The 20905-nt window shown below is 38.7% G+C and overlaps 1 protein-coding gene across 1 annotated transcript in view; it reads right to left on the bottom strand.

Moving 5' to 3' along the window:
- Nucleotides 1–1863: 1863 nt before the first annotated feature.
- TKFC (triokinase and FMN cyclase) overlaps nt 1864–20905 on the bottom strand; it is a 31344-nt gene continuing 12302 nt past the window's right edge. The window contains exons 5-17 of the mRNA XM_081314444.1: nt 19865–19943; nt 17216–17305; nt 15384–15418; nt 15227–15311; nt 14406–14495; nt 12082–12198; nt 11590–11709; nt 10049–10186; nt 8800–8906; nt 7287–7390; nt 6878–6911; nt 4381–4470; nt 1864–3881 (exon numbers count right to left, since the gene is read on the bottom strand). Coding sequence (XP_081170570.1) covers nt 3723–3881; nt 4381–4470; nt 6878–6911; nt 7287–7390; nt 8800–8906; nt 10049–10186; nt 11590–11709; nt 12082–12198; nt 14406–14495; nt 15227–15311; nt 15384–15418; nt 17216–17305; nt 19865–19943 — 1248 coding nt within the window. The 3' untranslated portion in view covers nt 1864–3722. The remainder of the gene's footprint in view (nt 3882–4380; nt 4471–6877; nt 6912–7286; nt 7391–8799; nt 8907–10048; nt 10187–11589; nt 11710–12081; nt 12199–14405; nt 14496–15226; nt 15312–15383; nt 15419–17215; nt 17306–19864; nt 19944–20905) is intronic.

Consider the following 20905-nt stretch of genomic DNA (forward strand, 5'->3'; position numbering starts at 1 on the left):
CGAGAGGTCACGAGCGCATGAGTGACCGTGCGCAAGGCATCCCGGTCTAGATAGGGCCGCAACTGGCGCACCAGGCGAACCTGGGCGAACGCCCCCCTAGTCACAGCTACAATATGATCTTCTAAGGAGAGTTGTGAGTCTAGGAGGACTCCCAAGTTGCGAGCCCTATCTACAGGAGGTAAAGACTCACCCCCCATAATGAGGGGTGGGATATCGAGGGCATCACTGGGGTGGTTTGGGGTCGAAATAAAAAGTTGGGTATCATCAGCATACTGATGATACCCAACTCCAAAACCACGAATGATCTCACCCAGCGGTTTCATGTAGATGTTGAACAGAAGGGGCGAGAGGACCGACCCCTGAGGGACTCCACAAGCGAGAGGCCTCGCGGTCGACCTCTGCCCCCCTGCCAACACCGACTGCGAGCGTCCCAGGAGATAGGAGGAGAACCACTGAAAAACCGTGCCTCCCACTCCCAATCCCCTGAGACGCCGCAGCAAGATACCATGGTCGATGGTATCGAAAGCCGCTGAGAGGTCTAATAGGACTAGAACAGAGGAGTATCCTCTGTCCCGAGCCCTCCAGAGATCATTCACCAGCGCGACCAATGCCGTCTCCGTGCTGTACCCGGGTCTGAAGCCCGATTGGTACGGGTCTAGATAATCCGCTTCATCCAGGACCAGAGGGAGCTGATGCGCCACCACACTCTCAACAACCTTCGCAAGAAAGCGAAGGTTGGAGACCGGACGAAAGTTATTCAAAACAGCCGGGTCCAAGGCAGGCTTCTTGAGGAGAGGTCTCACCACCGCCTCTTTCAAGGCGGTGGGAAAACTACCCTCACTCAAAGAAGCAGATATAACCGCCTGGAACCAGCCTCGTGTCCCCTCCCGGGCTGCATAAACCAGCCAGGAAGGGCACGGGTCCAATAAACATGTGGTGGAGCTCAGCCTCCCCATGATCCTGTCCACTTCCTCCGGAGTCACAGGATCGAACTCCTCCCAGGTGACATTGACAAGACCGCTCGTGTCCTGATCGTCCGATACTGCCCAGTCGGAGTCCAAACCGGTCCGAATCCGAGCGATTTTGTCCGACAGATGTTGACTAAATTCCTCGGCCCGCCCCTGCAAGGGTTCCCCACTAACCTCCTGATTAAGGAGGGAGCGGGTCACCCTAAACAGGGCGGCCGGGCGATTATCTGCGGACGCGATGAGGGCAGCGAAGTAGTTAGATCTCGCTACCCTCATCGCTGCGAGATAAGACCTAATATGGGTTCTTAGTCGCAATCGGTCGGATTCAGATCGGGTGGACCTCCAAACGCTCTCTAGGCCCCGTCTCCGACGCTTCATCTCCCGGAGCTCCGCGGAGAACCATGGAGGCCATTGGGATCTGCGCCGGGTCAGGGGCCGCAAGGGTACAACTCGGTCAAGTGCCTCCGTGGCCGTCCTTTCCCAGGCTTCCACTAAGGCATCTGGACTTGGGACCACTTTACTTCGTTAAAAATGATTGAAGACCCCAAAGAACTTAGGTTTATATGGGTTATATTATATAGCCATTTTCTTGTGCTAAATCACTTAATAATGCTAATAAAAGATTATGCTGTTCTCCATAATCAACTATATAGAAATTCCTGTACTTAATCAAGCAATGTGAGCTGAACACACTCAAGGACGGGCCCTTGATATATAATTAAATTAAAATATTTCTATTGAACTATTTATAGCATATAGTGTTATCAATTTCTGTTATTTGCAAGCTACATTTATTTAAAGAACCAAAAACCAATACAGGTACCAGTAGTCCTCATTTAGCAACAATTGAGACTGGCAATTTAATCATTAAAGTGCTTGCTAAGTGTAACCATGTTTCTGCTTATGATCTAACTTCAGCTTTCCTTTGCTTTACAGACCTGCAAAAGTTGTAAATGTGAGGACTGGTTATAAAGTTCCTTTTTCATCACAGTTATAACTGCAAATGGTTGCTAAACAGGGCAGTCACCAAAAAAGGACTACTTGTATCTAATATGTGCTAATTACATGCAATGCAGCACTAACTCCTTCTCAGTATCATTGAGTTAGCTCAAGGTTGGCAAAATTGCTGAAAAATGTCTCGAAACAAAGTTAGTTTAAAGGCTTTATTTGGAAATAACCAGACAATGAAAAAAAAGTTTATGTATATTTATTCTTCTACATTCCTTTTGAACATTTTCCTTAACACCATTTATGTTTTTCCAATTTAAATATAGGTAATTTCACTTAATTATAATTGTGCACCTAGCTTTCATTTTGATTATAATGAATGAGTTCTTGATCACTTAATTACGGTAGCAAAATATTTTAAAATGGTGCCTACAGTTACCTGGATGAAATAACTTTGGGGTTTTGTGGCAGATAATATGACAGAAGTTACCTTTACGTACATGGGTCCTTGGCTACCAGAGAAATATACCTGATAATTTCTTTCAGTCCAAACTATAATGCATTCTTTGTATAGTTGCTCCTGAAAATAACACCTACCTACTTGCCACATAAAAGATCTAATGTGTTAACCAGCATGTTACCTGAGTAATAATATACAATTCTGAGAGTGTTTTTGACTTATTTCCAGTCCCAGCTCAAAATGCTTAAGTTCCAGCCTTAAGAATGCTAAATTCTATAAAGACAATGAATCTTTATCATCACCTGAAGCAAAACAGACAACCTTGAAAAACCCATCTCTAAATAATCCCATTTATGAAGCTCCCAAAAGAGAGGTCTAATTGCCAAGCTTCCTTTAATGTTATTTAGGTGCTAGCTAAACATTTCTAGCAGGGTACATTTTAATTGGTTGTATGACAGCTGAAACATATTGCCCAGAGGGTAAGCAAAGAGGATCCCTGTAACTATGAGAATGCTGAATTACTATCGAGGCTAAAAGACAGATTATTTCAATTATGAATATGTAGCAATATTCTTCTCAGCATCTACATATATACAAGCTACCGTAAGTTAGATTGATCTGTTCCATATTTATTTAAGCTATATTGTACACAAAGAGATTGCACTCTGTGCTCCTTGGTCAGGGAATGGATTTAACCAGTCAATCTTGTTTCTCTCAGTGGCCAGTGAGATCTCTATGGGAAATCAACAGACAAGGAACAGAAATAGCATCCACTTTGCTCAAAAACTCTTTAGATGTATATTGTGTCGATGTATTAATTTCAGCAGCTCCAGTTGGTTTTTTAAAAATATCTAGACTACAGTCATGGTCTATGAAGTATTTTATAAAGATTCTGGCATATTTACTGTATACACCTGGTATCTAGAGTTAGAAGATCTTTGCATACATTTTACTTAGCTGTTCAAGCTATATTGCTACAATATTGTGTGAATGGACCACTACATAGCTTCAGCAAAACTTAAAACACCTCTTGTATACAGCGAAGTAATGCAGTACATAAAAACTTGAACAACTTGAAAAGAGGACTCCGTAACAGCCAAAATATAAAAAGCATGAGAAAAACATAGACCCCAGCCAAACATATAAACATAACTCTGTTCTTAAGCATGACGTTTCCAGAACAATACCAAATAATGTGCAAGAAAGCTTTGTAAGTTAAAATAAACCTTGTCATGCCAAAGGTACCAGGATTTAGTAAGACCTGCACAGCAGGGATAGAATAGTGATGGGACATTTAAGCTAGTACTAAAATGTGTTTTATATTAAGGAAGAATATCATGACGTTCCTATGGTTTAGCCTGTAACCCTTCCAGCACTGCCCGGAGAATGGCTGCAGCTGCTACAGCACCAGGATCAGGCTGTTCTAGGTGAGCTGAGCTGATATAACTGGCTCTGCCTGCAGCAGCTTCCATATTCTTCGTAGATTCAGCAGCAGCCTCTGCCTCCTGTAAAAAAAAGCAACATAAACATGTAGACTACAAACTTGTTCTTTATATAGCCATAACACTAAATACACAAAAGTTTCACATCTCAGTTTGTAAACACAGACATCATTTGCAGTCTAGATCTCTCTTTGTTTTTTTGGTGCTACAGCCTTTACTCTAATGCTGTTAATACTTATAGTTTTTGATTATCAATTTTAAGTGCTTGGGGATTTTAGCTGATTATCAAAGAGCAACTCTGGAGAAAAAAACAATCTTTTAAAACAGCTCCTTTCAACGAGCTGGCTGAAAAGAATGCCAATTCCTTGAAATCATGCTTTGCCCAACTTGGACCTTTTCCCTTTCCAAAAGGCTCCAAAGACTTAACCTCATATCTGTTCCTATGCTTTGAAGAAGCACTTTTCCAATAAAGAAACAGAAAGGTAAACTGCGTGTTCCTCATCTTTGCTCTTATGATGCAAAAGTGACTAATGTTGAATTGCACATATGCTAATAAACTCACGTTAACAGCCATGGCCAGAACCTGCATCAGATCAGCCTTAGGTGTCTTCAAAGCTTTGAGTACTTTTGCAGCAGCCCAGAGTGAATCCAGCTAGGCAAAAGATGAGGAATATTAGGCAAACAATAGTGGCAAGATTTACTATTCTTTACTGGACATGAACAGACCCCCTTGAAGAAAATTTTCAGGATTTGCTATAATTGGTAAGAAAAATTCCAAACGCTTTCAGTTGAAAGTGCTGGCTCTGACAGACAGGGAAAATGCCAACTGGAAGGGAAGGGGGAGAGAGGAAAAACTGTATAAGTAGTCCTCAGGTTACAGTGACAGTTAGGACCACGAATGCCTTTGCTAAGCAATGTAGTTGTAAACCATAATATCGTATGAGCACATCACTTGGTCATAACCCCAGGTCTGTGCAGGTCATTAAGCACAAAGCAGAGGAGGTTCCAGGCAAGGAGCATGGGAGATCTTGGGAAGGTTGCATACATGTACAGGAAATGCTGTGGGCGGGAGAAAAAACAGTAGTAGTGCCTTGTGACCTTCCCTGCTAGGCTCCCCATTGACTTTGCTTGGTGGAAGCCAATAGGGAAGGTCACAAATGACTTGGCCCGTCTTGGCAGCAGTGGGACGAAGATGTTAAAGGTCAGCTGGGATGGCAAGGTAGATGGCAGAGTGGAAGGCAGCCTGAAGGGCAGAAATGGGGAAAAACAGAGAGGGAGCTGAAGCACATACTGCGGTCATAATTGCAGGTGGGCTGCTAAGTGCCCAATTTTGATCACCTAACTCTGGGAGCACTGCAACAGTTGGAACTTTGAGGACCAGTCATAACTACCATTCATTTGGCACTATTGTAACTTTAAATGGTCACCAAACTAATGATCATAATCCAAGGACTCCTCTACATATGTAAAATTACCTATATGAGGCTATAATTACAAAACTACAGCATATGGCCCTGGAGATTTAATATTTAGTATACACTTAATGTATACATTTAATACAATCTTGCCATGTAGAATCTTGGCAAAACATATAACTGAAAAAAACAGTACAGGGAAATCTCTGAAATATCCATTACCAGAATAAATACTGTGGTCCATATATTTTGAAGTCATCAAATTTGTGATGTATATTACCAGAACGCTATTCTTTTATATAGATCAAAAAGGCACTTGGGAAACTGAGTGTGTGACTAAAAGCAAGCATGTGCACTGAAGAAAACAGCACATTGGTAGGATAAAAGGTAAAGGTTCCCCCGCACATGCGTGCTAGTCGTTTCCGACTTTAGGGGCTGGTGCTCATCTCCATTTCAAAGACAAAGAGCCAGCGCTTGTCCGAAGACGTCTCCGTGGTCATGTGGCCGGCATGACTAGACGCCAAAGGCGGACGGAACACTGTTACCTTCCCACCGTAGTGGTCCCTATTTTTCTACTTGCAATTTTACGTGCTTTCGAACTGCTAGGTTGGCAGAAGCTGGGACGAGTAACAGGCGCTCACTCTGCTATGCGGCACTCGGGATTCGACCCGCCAAACTGCCAACCTTCTGATCGACAAGCTCAGCGTCCTAACCCACTGAGCCATCGCGTCCCTATTGGTAGGATACACAGAGAGTTGGCTGGATTTAGGGCTGCTTTTGATTTTTTTTTAAATAGAAAGCTAAGATTTGTAGTTTCTAATAAGTTATTGGTAGGATACACAGAGATAACTTATTAGAAACTACAAATCTTAGCTTTCTATAAAAAAAATCAAAAGCAGCCCTAAATCCAGCCAACTATGCAGAAATCCATTTCTTACATCCAAACTAGTTTTCAGTGTTTATTCTTTACCTCCATGCTCCTTCTTTCTTTACCTCATGGTCTAACAATGACAACAATTATAAAACTAATAATTGCTGTTTTAGTGGTTAACAGATTAAGACTAGTGATTTTTTTGGAAAATTGCAGGTTGTAGGAATAGTCGTAACAATGAGGAATAAAATGCCTCATTTTGTCTTGACCTTACAAAAGTTAAATTGCAAGGTGATCTAAGTTCAGGACACCTGAGGGGGCTAGTTTCACCTTGGAATGTTAAGCACACCCCAAGGCGAAGAGGTGGCACAGTGGTCAGAATGCAATATTGCAGGCTAATTCTGCTCACAGCAGGAATTCAGTCCTGACTGGCTCAAGGTTGATTCAGCCTTCCATCCTTCTGAGGCTGGTAAAATGAGGACGCAGACAATATGCTGACTCTGTAAACTTCTCAGAGAGTGCTGTAAGTGTAAAGCACTATGAAGCAGTATATACGTCTACGTGCTATTGCTAATCCTGCAGCACTGATCTCCACTATCCAATGTCAATAAAGCCTCCCAAGTGTAAATGATCCAATTACTCTACTAGCATAAAGTACATCACATATGTTATTATTATCGCAGTTAGTACAGTTAGTAAAAGAAGGAAAATATGGCTGCCATCATGGCACTAACAGAAGTAACTTAAACACAAACTTAGGATAAATTTCTTACCATGGTCCTGTCTCCAGGTGCAGCTCCTCCATACCTGTCAGAGGAAATTTTTATTAGTATAGTTTCTACAATGTGTGGGTAAACAGCTACTCCTTGGATAGTTCATATAGCATATTTGTAAAAACTGGCCTTGCTTAATGCAAGGAATTAAACAAGTGATAGAAAGACAGAAGTTTGGGGGAGGAGCTGAAAGCCATAATGAGGAGCTAAAAGCCATAGTAACAAGATGATGAAACGAAGTGACTGGGATCACATCATACACGTGAATAATATTTCCTCACAGTAGTCCTGGTTTACTTTCTGTAAAAATGATGCCACTCTTAGATGTGACAACACATTAAATGTTATGAAATAATAAAGGAACATATATTGCTTATATTTCCTCCATTATAATTAGAGTTATACTCACCGCATCATAGCATTAATACCAGCATCCATTGCTAAGGACCAGGCTGCTAAGTCATCGTCAGTCCGTAGAGACTGAGCAGCTGCTGTCAGAAATAATCCATAGAGCTGCAAATAAAATAAATGTATTCTAAGTATTTGCTGATCTCTACATTATGCAGCTGAAATAAAAAAAATATGAAAATTGCACATATAGAATTTCATGATTACAAAAGATAGTATCTTGTTCTGTACATTCTTCCATCCACTTAACATCTGTAGATCTAAGAAGTCCTCAGTTTTTCCAGTTTATAAAGTAGTATATTGATTTATTGCAGCCTACTAAACTAGACATCTGATTTAATTTGGCCATGTCATGCTTGCAAATTCATTGGAGAAGTCAGTGATGCTAGAAATGGTTAGAAGATCAAGAAGGAAGAGCAAGCAAAGAACCTGTTGGCTTAATATAATCAAAGCTGATACAAAGATGAACATCCAAGAAGCTGTACTCAAAGGGGTAGAATGGAGAGCACTTGCCTATAAAGTCACCAAGAGTCGGACAGGACTGAATGGTTAGAACTAACTATATTGTTTTTAATTGGTTCGACTCAACTATAAATCTGAGTGTTTTATTCTTTTACCAGTTTTCCTAAAAGGCAGCATTATTATAAATGCATATTTTCACCTTTATGTGATTATATTTCTTAATCCAGAAATTAAAGATTAAACTCTCCTGTGAGTTAAGTTTGATTCCTAGTAGTTTGGGGGGAAAAATCCACTTACACTTCTATGTACAGAACAATATAAGAGTGGTTTGCTATTGCCTTCTTTTGAGATGTTATTTCAATTTCTCAGTTGAGCTGAGATTGACCTTGGGGTTTCCTGGAGGTTCTCACATCCAAGTACTGTCTAGACCAGGGGTAGGCAACCTCGGCTCTTTTACGACTCATGGACTTCAACTCCCAGAATTCCTGAGTCAGCTATGCTGACTCAGGAATTCTAGGAGTTTAAGTCCATGAGTCGTAAAAGAGCCGAGGTTGCTTACCCCTGGTCTAGGTCAGGGGTCAGCAACCTGAAACAGTGAAAGAGTCACTTGGAACCAGTTCCCTCACAAAAGGAAAAACTGGGAGCCGCAAAAAATGTGTGCACATGCGCGTACATGCGCGCATGCGCAGAACAGGGTTTGACTGAAGAGTGGAGCCAAGGCGAGATATGCACCTACCCTGCATATTTGAATTGGTTGAACTTTTTTAGTCCCACTTTTTTTTTTTGGACTGCACATGGCAGAGGACTGGGAGCCGTAGGAGACGGCTGAAAGAGCCGCATGCGGCTCCAGAGCCGCGGGTTGCAGACCTGTGGTCTAGGTCCTTGCCTCTTTTTTGAGAAAATTTGGTCTGGTGCTGTCAATAAAACTAATAATTTAAAAAATGTTGTTCTCAATTTCTAACTGCTTTCTTCCAGACTAAACACATAAAATCTAGTAGTTCTATTTGCCTTTCATTTTCAACTAACAGCTAATCCACTTGGCCAACACTCACCGCTCCCGAAGAGCCCCCCATCTTTTCCAGGAGCAACTTGGCTAGTGAAGAGAACAGTTGATAAGGTCGCTGAGGCAGAGGTTTAGCATCTAGCCAATTCTGGATTGCTGAGGAAGCAATAGTCATGGTTAGACATGATAATCCTCTAGCTGATGTTCATTTTATATTTTTTTAGTTTTAATTTTTTAAATTTCTCTATTTTTAAGCAACAAGTTCCAAGAAGGGTTATTAAACAGGAAACTTAGCAGATTTACAATACAGCTGTCGTGACATCCATGATTTGGTATGGTAATTTACAGGGGAAAAAATACAAAACCACTCCGGAAGTAGGCAACTTTCCATTGCCCTTTCCATTGCCCTTTTCATCCCAGATTGTATTCAACTACTGGCACCCTTGAGGCTTCATTTAGCAACAGATTCAGAAAAAAATTAGTGGTCAAAATGTCGGAAACCTTTTGGGAAAAGTGTATTTTTGAGGTTTGATGGCTAATAACACCACTTTTTATTTGGAGTAGTACCATAAAATTATATATCAATGGAAAGGTAATTTAATCAAGAATATAATGCAACAAGGTTTCTTCAGTTATCTGTACTGTATTCTATGAAACGTTATAGCCAAATAACCAGAAAAAGGAAGCACAACTTGCTTAGGTTGATATCAGGTAGCTTTCCTTTATCTGATTGTAGCAAATGAGCATGAGTGTTTAGAGAGCCAATCAGGTGTCATCTTGTTTTGATAATGAGCCAATCAGATCACACTAGGATTCAGTTACTGATGTCATGTATTGAAGCTGAGAGGAGGACATTTATCAGTGTATTATGTGATCGCTATCAAGTTGGTTGGTTTTTTTTGTGTTCTTTGATTTAGTGAGCTTGTAAAATGTAATAAAATTAAAGTAATGGTGCAGAGTTGACTGGTTGCCCAGAAAACGATGTAAAGTAGTATTATTAAGTGAACAAGGCTACAGTTATAAAGAAATTAAAAGAAAAATTGGTGGAAACTTAACCAGAGGTAGCATTTCTACCGTACACTTTTCCCAAAAGGTTTCCACAATTTTGGCCACTACTGTAAGTTGATGCCAAGGCTTAGAGCAGAGGTGTAAAACTTCCGGCCTGCGGACCAGTTGCATCATATGGAAGCCATAACCACCCCACCTCCAGCAATGCAAAAAGTCACGATATGTCACAACACGTCATGTGACGCGGCGAATTTGACACCCGTGGCTTACAGTATGATGAGAAAACTAACCAATGGCAGCCTGTGCATGTGTGTTGCCACAATCTCCATCACCTGCAGCACGGTCAAGTTCATTGAGTTGTTCCTGTAGGCTAAGCATTTTAGAGCACACACACTCCAGAATCAATCTCATGTGAGGTGAAGATGGCACTAAAAGGAATGGAAACTATTAGTTATTTTCTTGCAATAATGGTAAAGTTTCATACACTCCACCTTACATAAATATCAGTGCTGCTATTCATCTCTGTTTCTTGTGAATATATGTATAAAAAGATAAAATCTAACCATACAGATCACTTAACCAAACCAATCACTTCATCAGATAGTTATTAAAGAAATTTAAGTCTGTACTGGATGATTCATAACTTATTTACTCGATAAATGATGAAAAAATAAAACTCTTATAAAAAAATCTTGTGTTTGAAATGAATATGCTGTATGTTTGTTCTATAATTCTCAACTTTTGTGATACTGTAGCCACCTAAAATGATAAAATAAATTTGTGAGACTGCCCCATATAAAAAAACTATTTCACTGAAATTAGAGTTAGGCAAGAAATAAATATTAATTTGAATAACTGTTAATCTAGATATCAAATAAAACAATAACTTTACAATTTAGTAAATAGCTGTTAAATTGGAAACCAACAATCCCACACCAAAACCCCAAACCTAATTTCAAACCTTATTCTTTAATGGGAAGAATTAATTTGATTGCTTTGGCATAATTTCTGAAAGGGTCTTTCCTTATCTTAAATCAGCTTCGCTTTAAAATGCTGCAAGTTGCAGAACACTGGGAAACTTGAATCTGCTTTTGGCTCTCTTCTTCCCCCAGAAGACAAAAATGGCAGACCCATCTTCTTTCCCTTCCCTTTCATTGTAATTCCCTCTGCAGAGTGAGCATCAGCCAGATATTGGGATATCGGCCTTATGCTCTCTAGACAGAATTGCAATTCTTTTGAAAAGAAAATGTGGTGGATTTAATCAAAAACAAAAATCATTCAGCCAGAGCACTGGAACCAGAGAGAGATACAAAAAAAGTGCTCTGGCAATTCTCTATCATCCCAGAAGCTAATATATATGTAATCCGTCTGTTCTACTATGTCACAAAAATATTAGAGAGCTAGGCTCAAGCAGAGATGGAAAAGAGAACAGAAGTCAATGCAAGTCTTAGTGACTTGCATAGATATCCTTGATTAAATTAAATTAAATAAGCTGACTTTGTAATAATGCCGCTTGAGGGGGGGGCGAAAGCCCTAATAAGCAGGCATATACATAGAATGAAGGCTATTGCTAAGCACATTGGTTTGTGCTTAAATTGTAAGCCGCCCTGAGTCTTCGGAGAAGGGCGGGATATAAATGGGATTAAAATAAATAAATAAATAAAATAAATAAATTCTATTTGTCCAATCATGATGTAGTGGTGCCTCAGATCTTTCATTCCCACTCTCTGTCTCTACCATTACCTGGAAGCCTGGATCAGCCTCGGTTGATGACATGAACACAGCATAGCAGAAATTCCATTGTAGCTATAATAGATATTTCAGACTGTACCTTTTGCTGGGTCAGTCTCTTCTTCCTTAGAACACACTTTGGGTACTACCATCTGTTTTTTCTGTCTTGTCACAGACATCCTGGCAGGTTTTAACCAGGCAGTAGCTGTAGTATCTGAATCTAGGAATTTAAATATAATTGTGGACAACAATTGAAGATAATTTCACATTCACAGAAGAACATAAAAAATGAATTGTTGAGAATTCTCACTAGTTTTTTCTATGTAGAATAGAAACATATCTGGGAACAACCCCCAAATAATCAAATCTAGCATAAGAGAAGTGGAGAGCTAGCTAAGATACTATTTAAAATAAAAAGATACAGTGCACCATTGAACATGCTAGTTCTACAGTATATCTGCATTGTTCATGCCCAAAATGTCAAAAATACCATTTTGAAGTGATGGTTCCACAGATATATTCTAATAATTAACTCACAATTTACTTTCCCCACTAAAGCAGTGGAAAGAAAACCAACATCTAGGAAAATTACCAAGGAGGAACAAGAGTTCTTCATCCACCTGGAGAAGGGTAAGGGAGACACCTGCCATTTCCAATGCAGTCATAAAGGAGCCAACATAAGTCCGGGCAATACGAAAACCTCTGCTCTCTGCAATGATGAAGCAAGGAAAACTTGAAGCATTCTTCAGGGTGAACAACCAAAATGAGAAGGAAAAAGAAGTAACTGTCATGAATGAACCAGATTAAGAAAAATGAAAATTATATCCATTTTAAATCATGCAAAGTTTGGGAAAATATGAGAAGGGTAATCATATATAAGCAACTGAAAAGTAAAGAAACCAGTCCCCTAAAATGTCCAAAGTGATGTCACTACAACAAGAGGAAATTCAATACTTGGGTCTTATAAGATTCAAAGACCTCATGAATGGAATTGATTATGAAATATGGGGTCCTTGGTACTCTCTAAGCTTGGTTGTTTCCTTGCAGATGTTTCATTACCCCACTATGTAATATCATCAGTGCTAGAAGGTTATGGTTATGATCATGGAGTGTTTTATTTTTTAGAAATGCCTCCCTCACCTTCATCTCCAGAAAATAAGGAGGGTTGTGGGGCCTCTAGAACAGCCTGGAGGTATCAGAACTGCATCAATAATTCTTTCCCCTTTCACGTGAGCCTGAGCCTCTAATTTTTTTCTCCTTTCCCAAATAGAGTAATCCTACTTGAGACAGGGCAATATCCATGTCAGGCCTATTTACTAATGGAATTTAAAAAGAAAACCCACTACCAAGATCCCCCATGAAGAACTTGTGCTTTTTTTATTTGTTTTTGAAGACTGAATTCAAGTGACAAACATCAATTCATTATGAATATACAAAATTCCTACCAGACAGAGATTAATGTAAATTAACACAGATTATCATTCTAGCATTTTTAGACAAAAAAACAAGTAAACATGGTATCATTAGATAAAAGTATCAGAGTAGTATGGAAGAGAAAAGTAACGTATAGGTATGCAAAACATTGCCTACAAATTAGACATGATAATTCTTAAAATTTTAAAAAATTCTAGAATACTTTTTTTTAAAGAAGCGGAGAATCTTGCAATGGTAAACCTGAAATTTGGTGGTGTGATTTTCAAGTATAAATACATGAAAATAAAATTGGGAATGAAGTCACTGGACACAAGCCTTACCCTTTTTTACTCTTAAATTTGTGTCAAATGGAACCAAAAAGCTCCCCCCCCCAACAAAACAAAACAAAAAACAAAACCAAAAACCCAAAACAAAACCCAGAGCAAAATTTCAGCTTCCTCCTTCCTGGTAATCAACACATCATTGAATAGGCTTTTGCAAGTTGGGAGGATGAGTTTCTATCCCCACAGCAAAAAAAGATGTCTACTTTTATTGTAGTACAATAGGATATGAGTTTTGGTGGGAAAGGATCCAATAATGTTTCTGTTAAAGACAGTTTGATGAATCGTTTGCTGGTTCCAAGGACTGCTGCCTAGGGAATATAAGTAACCCCTGGGCCAGAATAAGTTACTGTATATTTTTCCTCTTCCTCCATATACTGTAGATAGTCAACTATTTGCCTGGAAACAGCTTTTATAGTATTCCAGTTGTCAAGCTGATCCAAACATTATGGGTTGATTTATGATGCAGCTGAATCCCAGTTTCTATCCAGGTTATGTTTTAATTCTATCAACATTAACTACTGTATATGCTACTAAAACTATGATTCTTGTAACCTTCAATGGGGCAAACTGGTGTACCATAGGACAAAATGTTTTGAACTAAGATGCCTCAAATGGCTTGATTCAGAGAATGTGTCCAAAATCCGGGACCCATGACTCCCATGAATTGAAATCTGGCAAATTTTATAAACTATATTATGGCATAAACATTATCATAAAGTAGTTTATGATATAATAAAATGTCATTAATTATTTCCTGTGCTGATATTTGACTGTGTTATATAGTTTAGTATGGGCTATTTTCAAGACAGATACGCTGTATCTCTGACTGTATCCCAACTTTTCCAATTAAGGGAATTCACTAGAAGTCCTTGTTGAAGGTATTGAGGAATCTGGTAAGGAAATATCTCTGAAATGATGACCCAATGGAGCACTAGCTATTTCAAAATAGGATTTGTGTATTTATTAAATTAAATCTTACATACACGTTAGGTTAATAAATGTAGCCAAAAGATCTTGGTTGTTTATATGACAATGAGTTTAAGCCCAAGTAATTAAAGTGGAGGTATGCAATGCATTCAAAGGTGTGCATACTTTGCTGGTAACTGGATGTTTGTTTTCCTTTACCCTACTTATAACAACAACAACAACAACAACTTACCAAGAGAACAAACAGCAGACCCAGCTACTATATTCAACTCAAGATAGGATAATCCACCCAGGTTGTTCACTACCAAGACCACAGAAGCCTCTGAAAGCCAAAGCAAACATTGGTAAAATTGAAAGGTGTTTCTATGGCCTGGATGCTTTAAGTACACTAGATTCGTACATGTAGTAATTGGTAATAGTCACAACAGTCAAAATGCCCCCAGGATTCCTAATCACATACAGATAATCCTTGACTTACGAATGGTCACTTTGAAGGTACAATGAAATCCCCCAAAGGTACTTATAATTCCAATTAAAAGTTTCAATCCCTCCCCCCTGTAGTCATGTGATCACATTGGGCTCTTGACAACTGGCTCACATTTATGGCCATTTGCATCATCCAACGCATTGTGTATGACATTTTTTGTCAGAAACTAGTGTTTACTTCCATTCCAAAACAGACATTGTGGACAATGGGCTGGCTTAATAACCACAGTGTTTGCTTAATGACAATGGTGTTCATTTAATAACAGCCACAAAAACTGTCATCAAATCAGTTCATTCATGTGGGTGCCTCGATTTACAACCATGGTGACATATGGACTCTTTATAAGCACTGACAATGTTATCTGGTTTGAGTAATGCAATGTCTGCAAGAAAACAAGCAAGCTCAGAGAGCACCAAGCACCCCTCATTTCAACCCTGAGCTGCATCCTTTATTTGTATGGTAACATATAATAGAAATTCCTGGGTCCAGAATTTCTTAAATTCCTGTACCAGTGTCCTTGGACAAACTTTGGGGAATAATAGGTATGTCAGTCCAAAGTTACTTACTAGGCGTGAGTTGTACATGAGAGGCATTGGAAGGGTTGGTCATGTGATCCAGCATTATGTTGACTATCTGATCTGCTGTTGCCATCTGTGAAAATGACACGTGTTAGTGGACAAGCTTACACTTCTAGGTGTATAAAATGGATCAGAGTCAACTTACCTTCATTCTGCGCACACCTGCTTCACCATGGATTCCTGCAGATAAAACAAAGTATCTTCAGTTGTTCTTTTTTAACTAACAAAACTAACATGAATAACAAAGGTTAAGGAATGCCGGCGGGTTATTCCCAGGGGAAGAGCGTTCTCTGTGGGCGCGCCGGTCCTATGGAACCAACTCCCCATGGAACTTAGGAATGCCCCCGACCTTCGCTCATTCCGCAGGGACCTGAAAACTTGGCTCTTTGAGCTGTCTGGCCCAGGCTGAGGGGTTTTAATTTTTATTGGGTTTTAGTTTTAAATTTCGGGGACTTCATTTAATTAATTGTCTTAATCTGATTTTAATTTTTGTATGTTTGTTTTAATCCTCCCTGTACACCGCCCTGAGTCCTCCAGGAATAGGGCGGTATATAAATTTAATAAAATAAAATAAATAAATAAAATAAAATCCTAACCACTCTTTTATTAAACATTAGAAATTTTTTGTATTTATACCATCACCAGCAGGTTTTAAAAATTATACATTTCAAAAAGAGTAGGATATTGACAAAACAAATACAAATACATTGAAAATAGTACAGAAACAGGGAAATACAAATAAAGAACCACATATTGACATGAGCAGATATTCCTGAAATCTGGATCATATAGCTAAAATATTCTCAGACACCATTAAAAGCTTATAATGGCATAACATATTTCATGTCCTTTTCAAATGAAACAAACTTGAGACTAAAATTACTTTGTTAGTACAATTCAAATCATTAAAAAGGAATAAAAATGGTGATAAACAGAACACTAAGACAACACCAAAGATTATATGTCAAGTTAAATTATAAACTCTAAAACCCAGATTTTAGATATGCAAATTCCATGCGTACAATCTTAATCTATTTTTTAGATTTTTGTACTTTGTAAATACTCTGTACCTACATAACAAAAATAAGTTTAAATTTTAAGAATTGCAAACAAAAATGTCTATTCCAAATTGTCAGAGCCTTTTCAGCATCAAGAAAAATCATGGCCAATTTTTAGTTTTTCTGATCCATCTTATCAGTAATATTTAGAATATGTCTAATATCATAAATCTCTTCAGAATAAAATAATTTGATCAGAAAATCTCCAATTAAAAAAACATTTAACATTTTATAAGAATTGTCATAAGAATTTGTTATCCATCTTAAAAATGTTCATTGTATCATTTGGAATAATAATTGACAAACTGAAATATATTTGGGTCTGTCCCAGATAGAAATAATAATTCGTGTACTAGTCTGTCCATAACTGATAAGCTAACAATTTGGCTTGCTTCTTGCTTTTTTCAAAATATTTTCAAAAATATTTTGTCTAGTACAGTTAACTTTTTTGTACAGTACATTTATTTCTACTAAATAAAACTGGTTCTGCATTACTTTTGACTTTTGCTCTATATTCAAAATTGGATTTAGTTTCTTACTTATTTCTAATTATTTTAAATCATTCAACAATACATTTTTCTGCTTTTGAACAGCTTTCTTTCTATTTGATGTTAAAGAAACCTCTCATGAATGCTTTACTAACTTCACTTGCTGTAGTTAAGGAAATCTTAAATTTGTCTGGAAAAAAACTCTTCAATTTCTGTTGACACATCAGTTTAACCTCAATGCAATTTATACTATAGAAGTGAGAGTAATAACCACATCATTCCATCAATAATGCATTTATTACAACTAGCTACATCTGATAACAGGCATGCAAATACATAATTTCAACTCAAAATTGGAAACATTCCCAAAGAGACTGCATTCGTGATGCCATTCTAAAGAAGATAGACAAAAGTGATATATACATTCTTACCTAAACCCAGCTCAAGTTCATCATCTGCAAGCTGGAAGGTGGGTCTGGATCCTGGGACACTGCAGGGGGACAGACTTATCCCAAGAGTGCCTATGCAAATAAAATATATAAAAAAGAAAAATGCACATAGCATTCAACATCAAGTAAGAAAATAGATTAACAAATACACTTATCATGTTGGAATATGGCATAGAATTCCAAACAGTAATTTCACTGTTTAGCATGAAATTAGGAGAAACGCCATAGTTGAATAGTATTCATGCTACAATATCAAGTATATCTTTTAACAAAATGTATTATTGCTTTAGTCTATTCATCTAAGAAAAGATATGTATATTTACATTCCATAGGTTTCTCATAAGCCCTGTCAGAGAACCTAAATCTAAGAGACTATGACTAACCTAAAGTCATCTTTTAATGAATTAGATTTGTAATTGGAATTTAAAAATCTGGAGTGAGTTATTTCCTTATTCCAATTTCTACTTCTATACATTACCCTTGCTTATCAATTATTCGGTCAGCAACTGTTGAAAATTGTAATGGTGATGAATGATGGTACTATCCTTGACTGTTGCTTGCCCCGAGGTCCTGTGCTTGTGATTGAAGTGCTTGGCAACTGGCTTGCACTTATGAGAATTGCAGCGTCCCATGGTCATCTGAATGCCATTTGCAACTTTCGCTGCCGGCATCCCACAAAATCAATGGGGCAGGGAGTCACATGTTGTTTTGGTAAGTTTCCCTGGTCTTCCTGCACTTGTGCAGTGCCATCCACCTGTTGGCCTTCTTGCAGGCATGCACAGCCTGTCCCAGATCCGTTCCCAAATCATGGATGGCCAGTGGTGGCCCTCCTCTAGGCTCCTGGAACTTATAAATGGCCTGCACCAGCCCTCCCCATGGGGCAATAAGGGCAACTGAATGTAGTTATAGCTCTCTCCTTACAATAGAACATGTGCAATTAGGACCCCACTTAGGGCAACCCAATCCCACCTAGGTAAGAAGGGACCATGGGAATACTTTCAGTTGGCACTGTGAGGATTACTCTTACTATCCACTGGATAAAGTCACTTGGATTCACTTGGAACTGGAATCTTGCCTGGTTATCTGGGCAGAATTTGACCCTGTTTGCCCTGTTAATATTGTATAAGACAGGGCTTTGGTGCTGTGAATTTAGCTATCTGAATTTTAGATTCTTGTCTCTCTTGGTTGATTTAGCTCTCCTGGGAAGTAATAGACAGCTGGGTCCAGATGGTAGTGGTTCCATGTATAGTGAAAGAAGTGATTGTCTATCCCCTCCTTATGAAGCCATCACTGATCCAACAGATGTGGGCAATTTCTGTCCTGTATCCAATCTTCCTTTTGGGGGGAAGGTTTTTGAGAAGGAAGCTGTTTTATTATTCCAGAAAGCTCTGAAATAAGATTATCTGGACCTCTTTCAGTCAGGATTCACGTTTGACCATAGTATTGAGATGGCATTGATTGGACATGTCAATAACCTTTGGCAGGCTAGAGATGGAGATAGGGCATCCATCCTGGTCCTCCTTGGTCTCTCAGTTACCTTCAGTGCCATAGATCATGCTATCCTTCAGGGGTGATTTAGGAAATTAGGAGTGCTAGGCACCACATTACGATAGTTCTCTTCCTTTCTCAAAGGCCGGTTCCACTTGTTGTTTACAAAGGAGAACAGCTTGAACTGGAAGCCCCCATTTTTAATGGGGTGCTTCAAAGCTCTATTCTCTGCCCACTTCTATTTAGATCTAAGTGAAGCCACTGGGAGAGATCATCTGTCAATGTGGGTACAGTATCATCAGTTTGCTTTAGTTTCTGCTTTAGACTGACAAGCAATGCCACTGATGTCCTCTTCTGATGCCTGGAGGCTGTGAGGGATTGAATGAGGGAGAATGGGCTTTGGGTCAACCTTGGCAAGATTGAGCAGGTGTGGTTTTTAAGGCCACCGAATTCTGGAGATTTTCCATATTTAACCCTATGGGTGTACTTCCCCAGTTAGAGCTAGTGTGCAGTTTGGAAATACTTTGGGACTTATGGTTCCTGCTTGAAGAACATGTGGCAGCTATGGCTAATGGAGCTTTTGCACAGGTTTGTCTTGTTAACAGTTGCACCCATTTTGGGAGGCCTTGATCATGGTGATTTAAGTATTGGTAACCTTCTGCTTGGATTATTTCAGCACACTCTCTATATTTATATGTACTACCCAGAGTCACTGTGTGTCAGGAAGGGTTGGGGCTACCCTTGAAGATCATTGGAGCTATAGCTCAGGGGTGTCAAACTGCCAGCCCATGGGCCGGATGTGTCATGCCGAAACCGCGCCCACGCCATTGCCAGCAATGGAAAGTAAGTCACGATATGTCATGACATGTCACGTGCCATTACGAGTTTGACATCCCTGCTATAGCTGGTTCAGAATGTAGCAGCAAGGGAAGTTTTCGGCATCTCTTGATACACACATATAACACCACTGCTCTGAGAGCTGCACTGGCTACCAGCAGGCTTCTGGGTCCAATTCAAGCTGCTGGTTACACTTATACATCCCTATATATCATAGGACCAGATTAGATAGATAGACAGACAGACAGATAGATGATTTAAATTTAGTCCAGAGACTTATTCTAGAAAAGGGAAGTGAACACATACCCATTGCTCCTACAACAGCAGTAATTCTACGAACAATTTCATTCAGACCAACACCTGCCTCAGCCAATGCTCCAGCCACCTTAATATAAACAGGAAAAAATATTACTTGGATCCCCCAAACATAATGGTTGTAACATGCCACAATTCAATTCTACATCCAAAGGAGTATGTGATGCTTCTCTTCTATAAAGAAAGGAAAATGCTTGTGAATAAAGTGTTAGGCTATGATTCAGTGAAAGTACCATCCGCTAGAACTTATTTGAAATCTCTACACTATCTCTCCAAGAGTATAATAATTTCTAGTCTGAAAAATTTAATAATTCCAAGACAAAATGCTGTCTTTTAAGAATTATATTTGTTTTAAAAAATGAATTTATTTAATGGGCTTTACTTCCACATATTGCCCCTTGGGACTGTCTCAGTGTAGTTTGAAATAAATAAATAATACATTAAATTCATAAAACTATTTACTATTACATATGTGCAGAATTGTAATTTAATATAGAACAAAAAACCATTATAATTTTTAAAGTTGTTTTAAAATGTAAAAAGTAACTAGTGCAATTAAATTAGATTTTCTTTTTCTTTTCCAATGTACCTTGCCTCCAATTTTGTTGCTTATTACTTCTTACTTTTTCTGTGCTTGGTACAATGTTTATATATATATATATATATCATTATGTGCATTTATCATTAAAGTAATAATAGTTGGTGATAGTAATATCCTGTTCAGAGTTTTCAGATTTGCAATTATATTAATAACAACAACAATAATAATAAAAAGTTGGAGGTCATCTAGTCCAACCCCCTGCTCAGGCAGGAAACCCTATATCATTTCAGATAAATGGCTGTCCAGTCTCTTCTTAAAAACTTCCAGTGTTGGAGCATTCACAGCTTCTGGAGGCAGGTTGTTCCACTGGTTAATTGTTCTAATTGTCAGGAAATTTCTCCTTAGTTCTAGGTTGCTTCTCTCCTTGATTAGTTTCCATCCGTTGCTTCTTGTCCTGCTTTCAGGTGCTTTGGAGAATAGCTTGACTCCCT

Source organism: Vipera berus (genome assembly GCF_964194415.1).
Source record: "Vipera berus genome assembly, chromosome: 1".
Taxonomy (NCBI): domain Eukaryota; kingdom Metazoa; phylum Chordata; class Lepidosauria; order Squamata; family Viperidae; genus Vipera; species Vipera berus.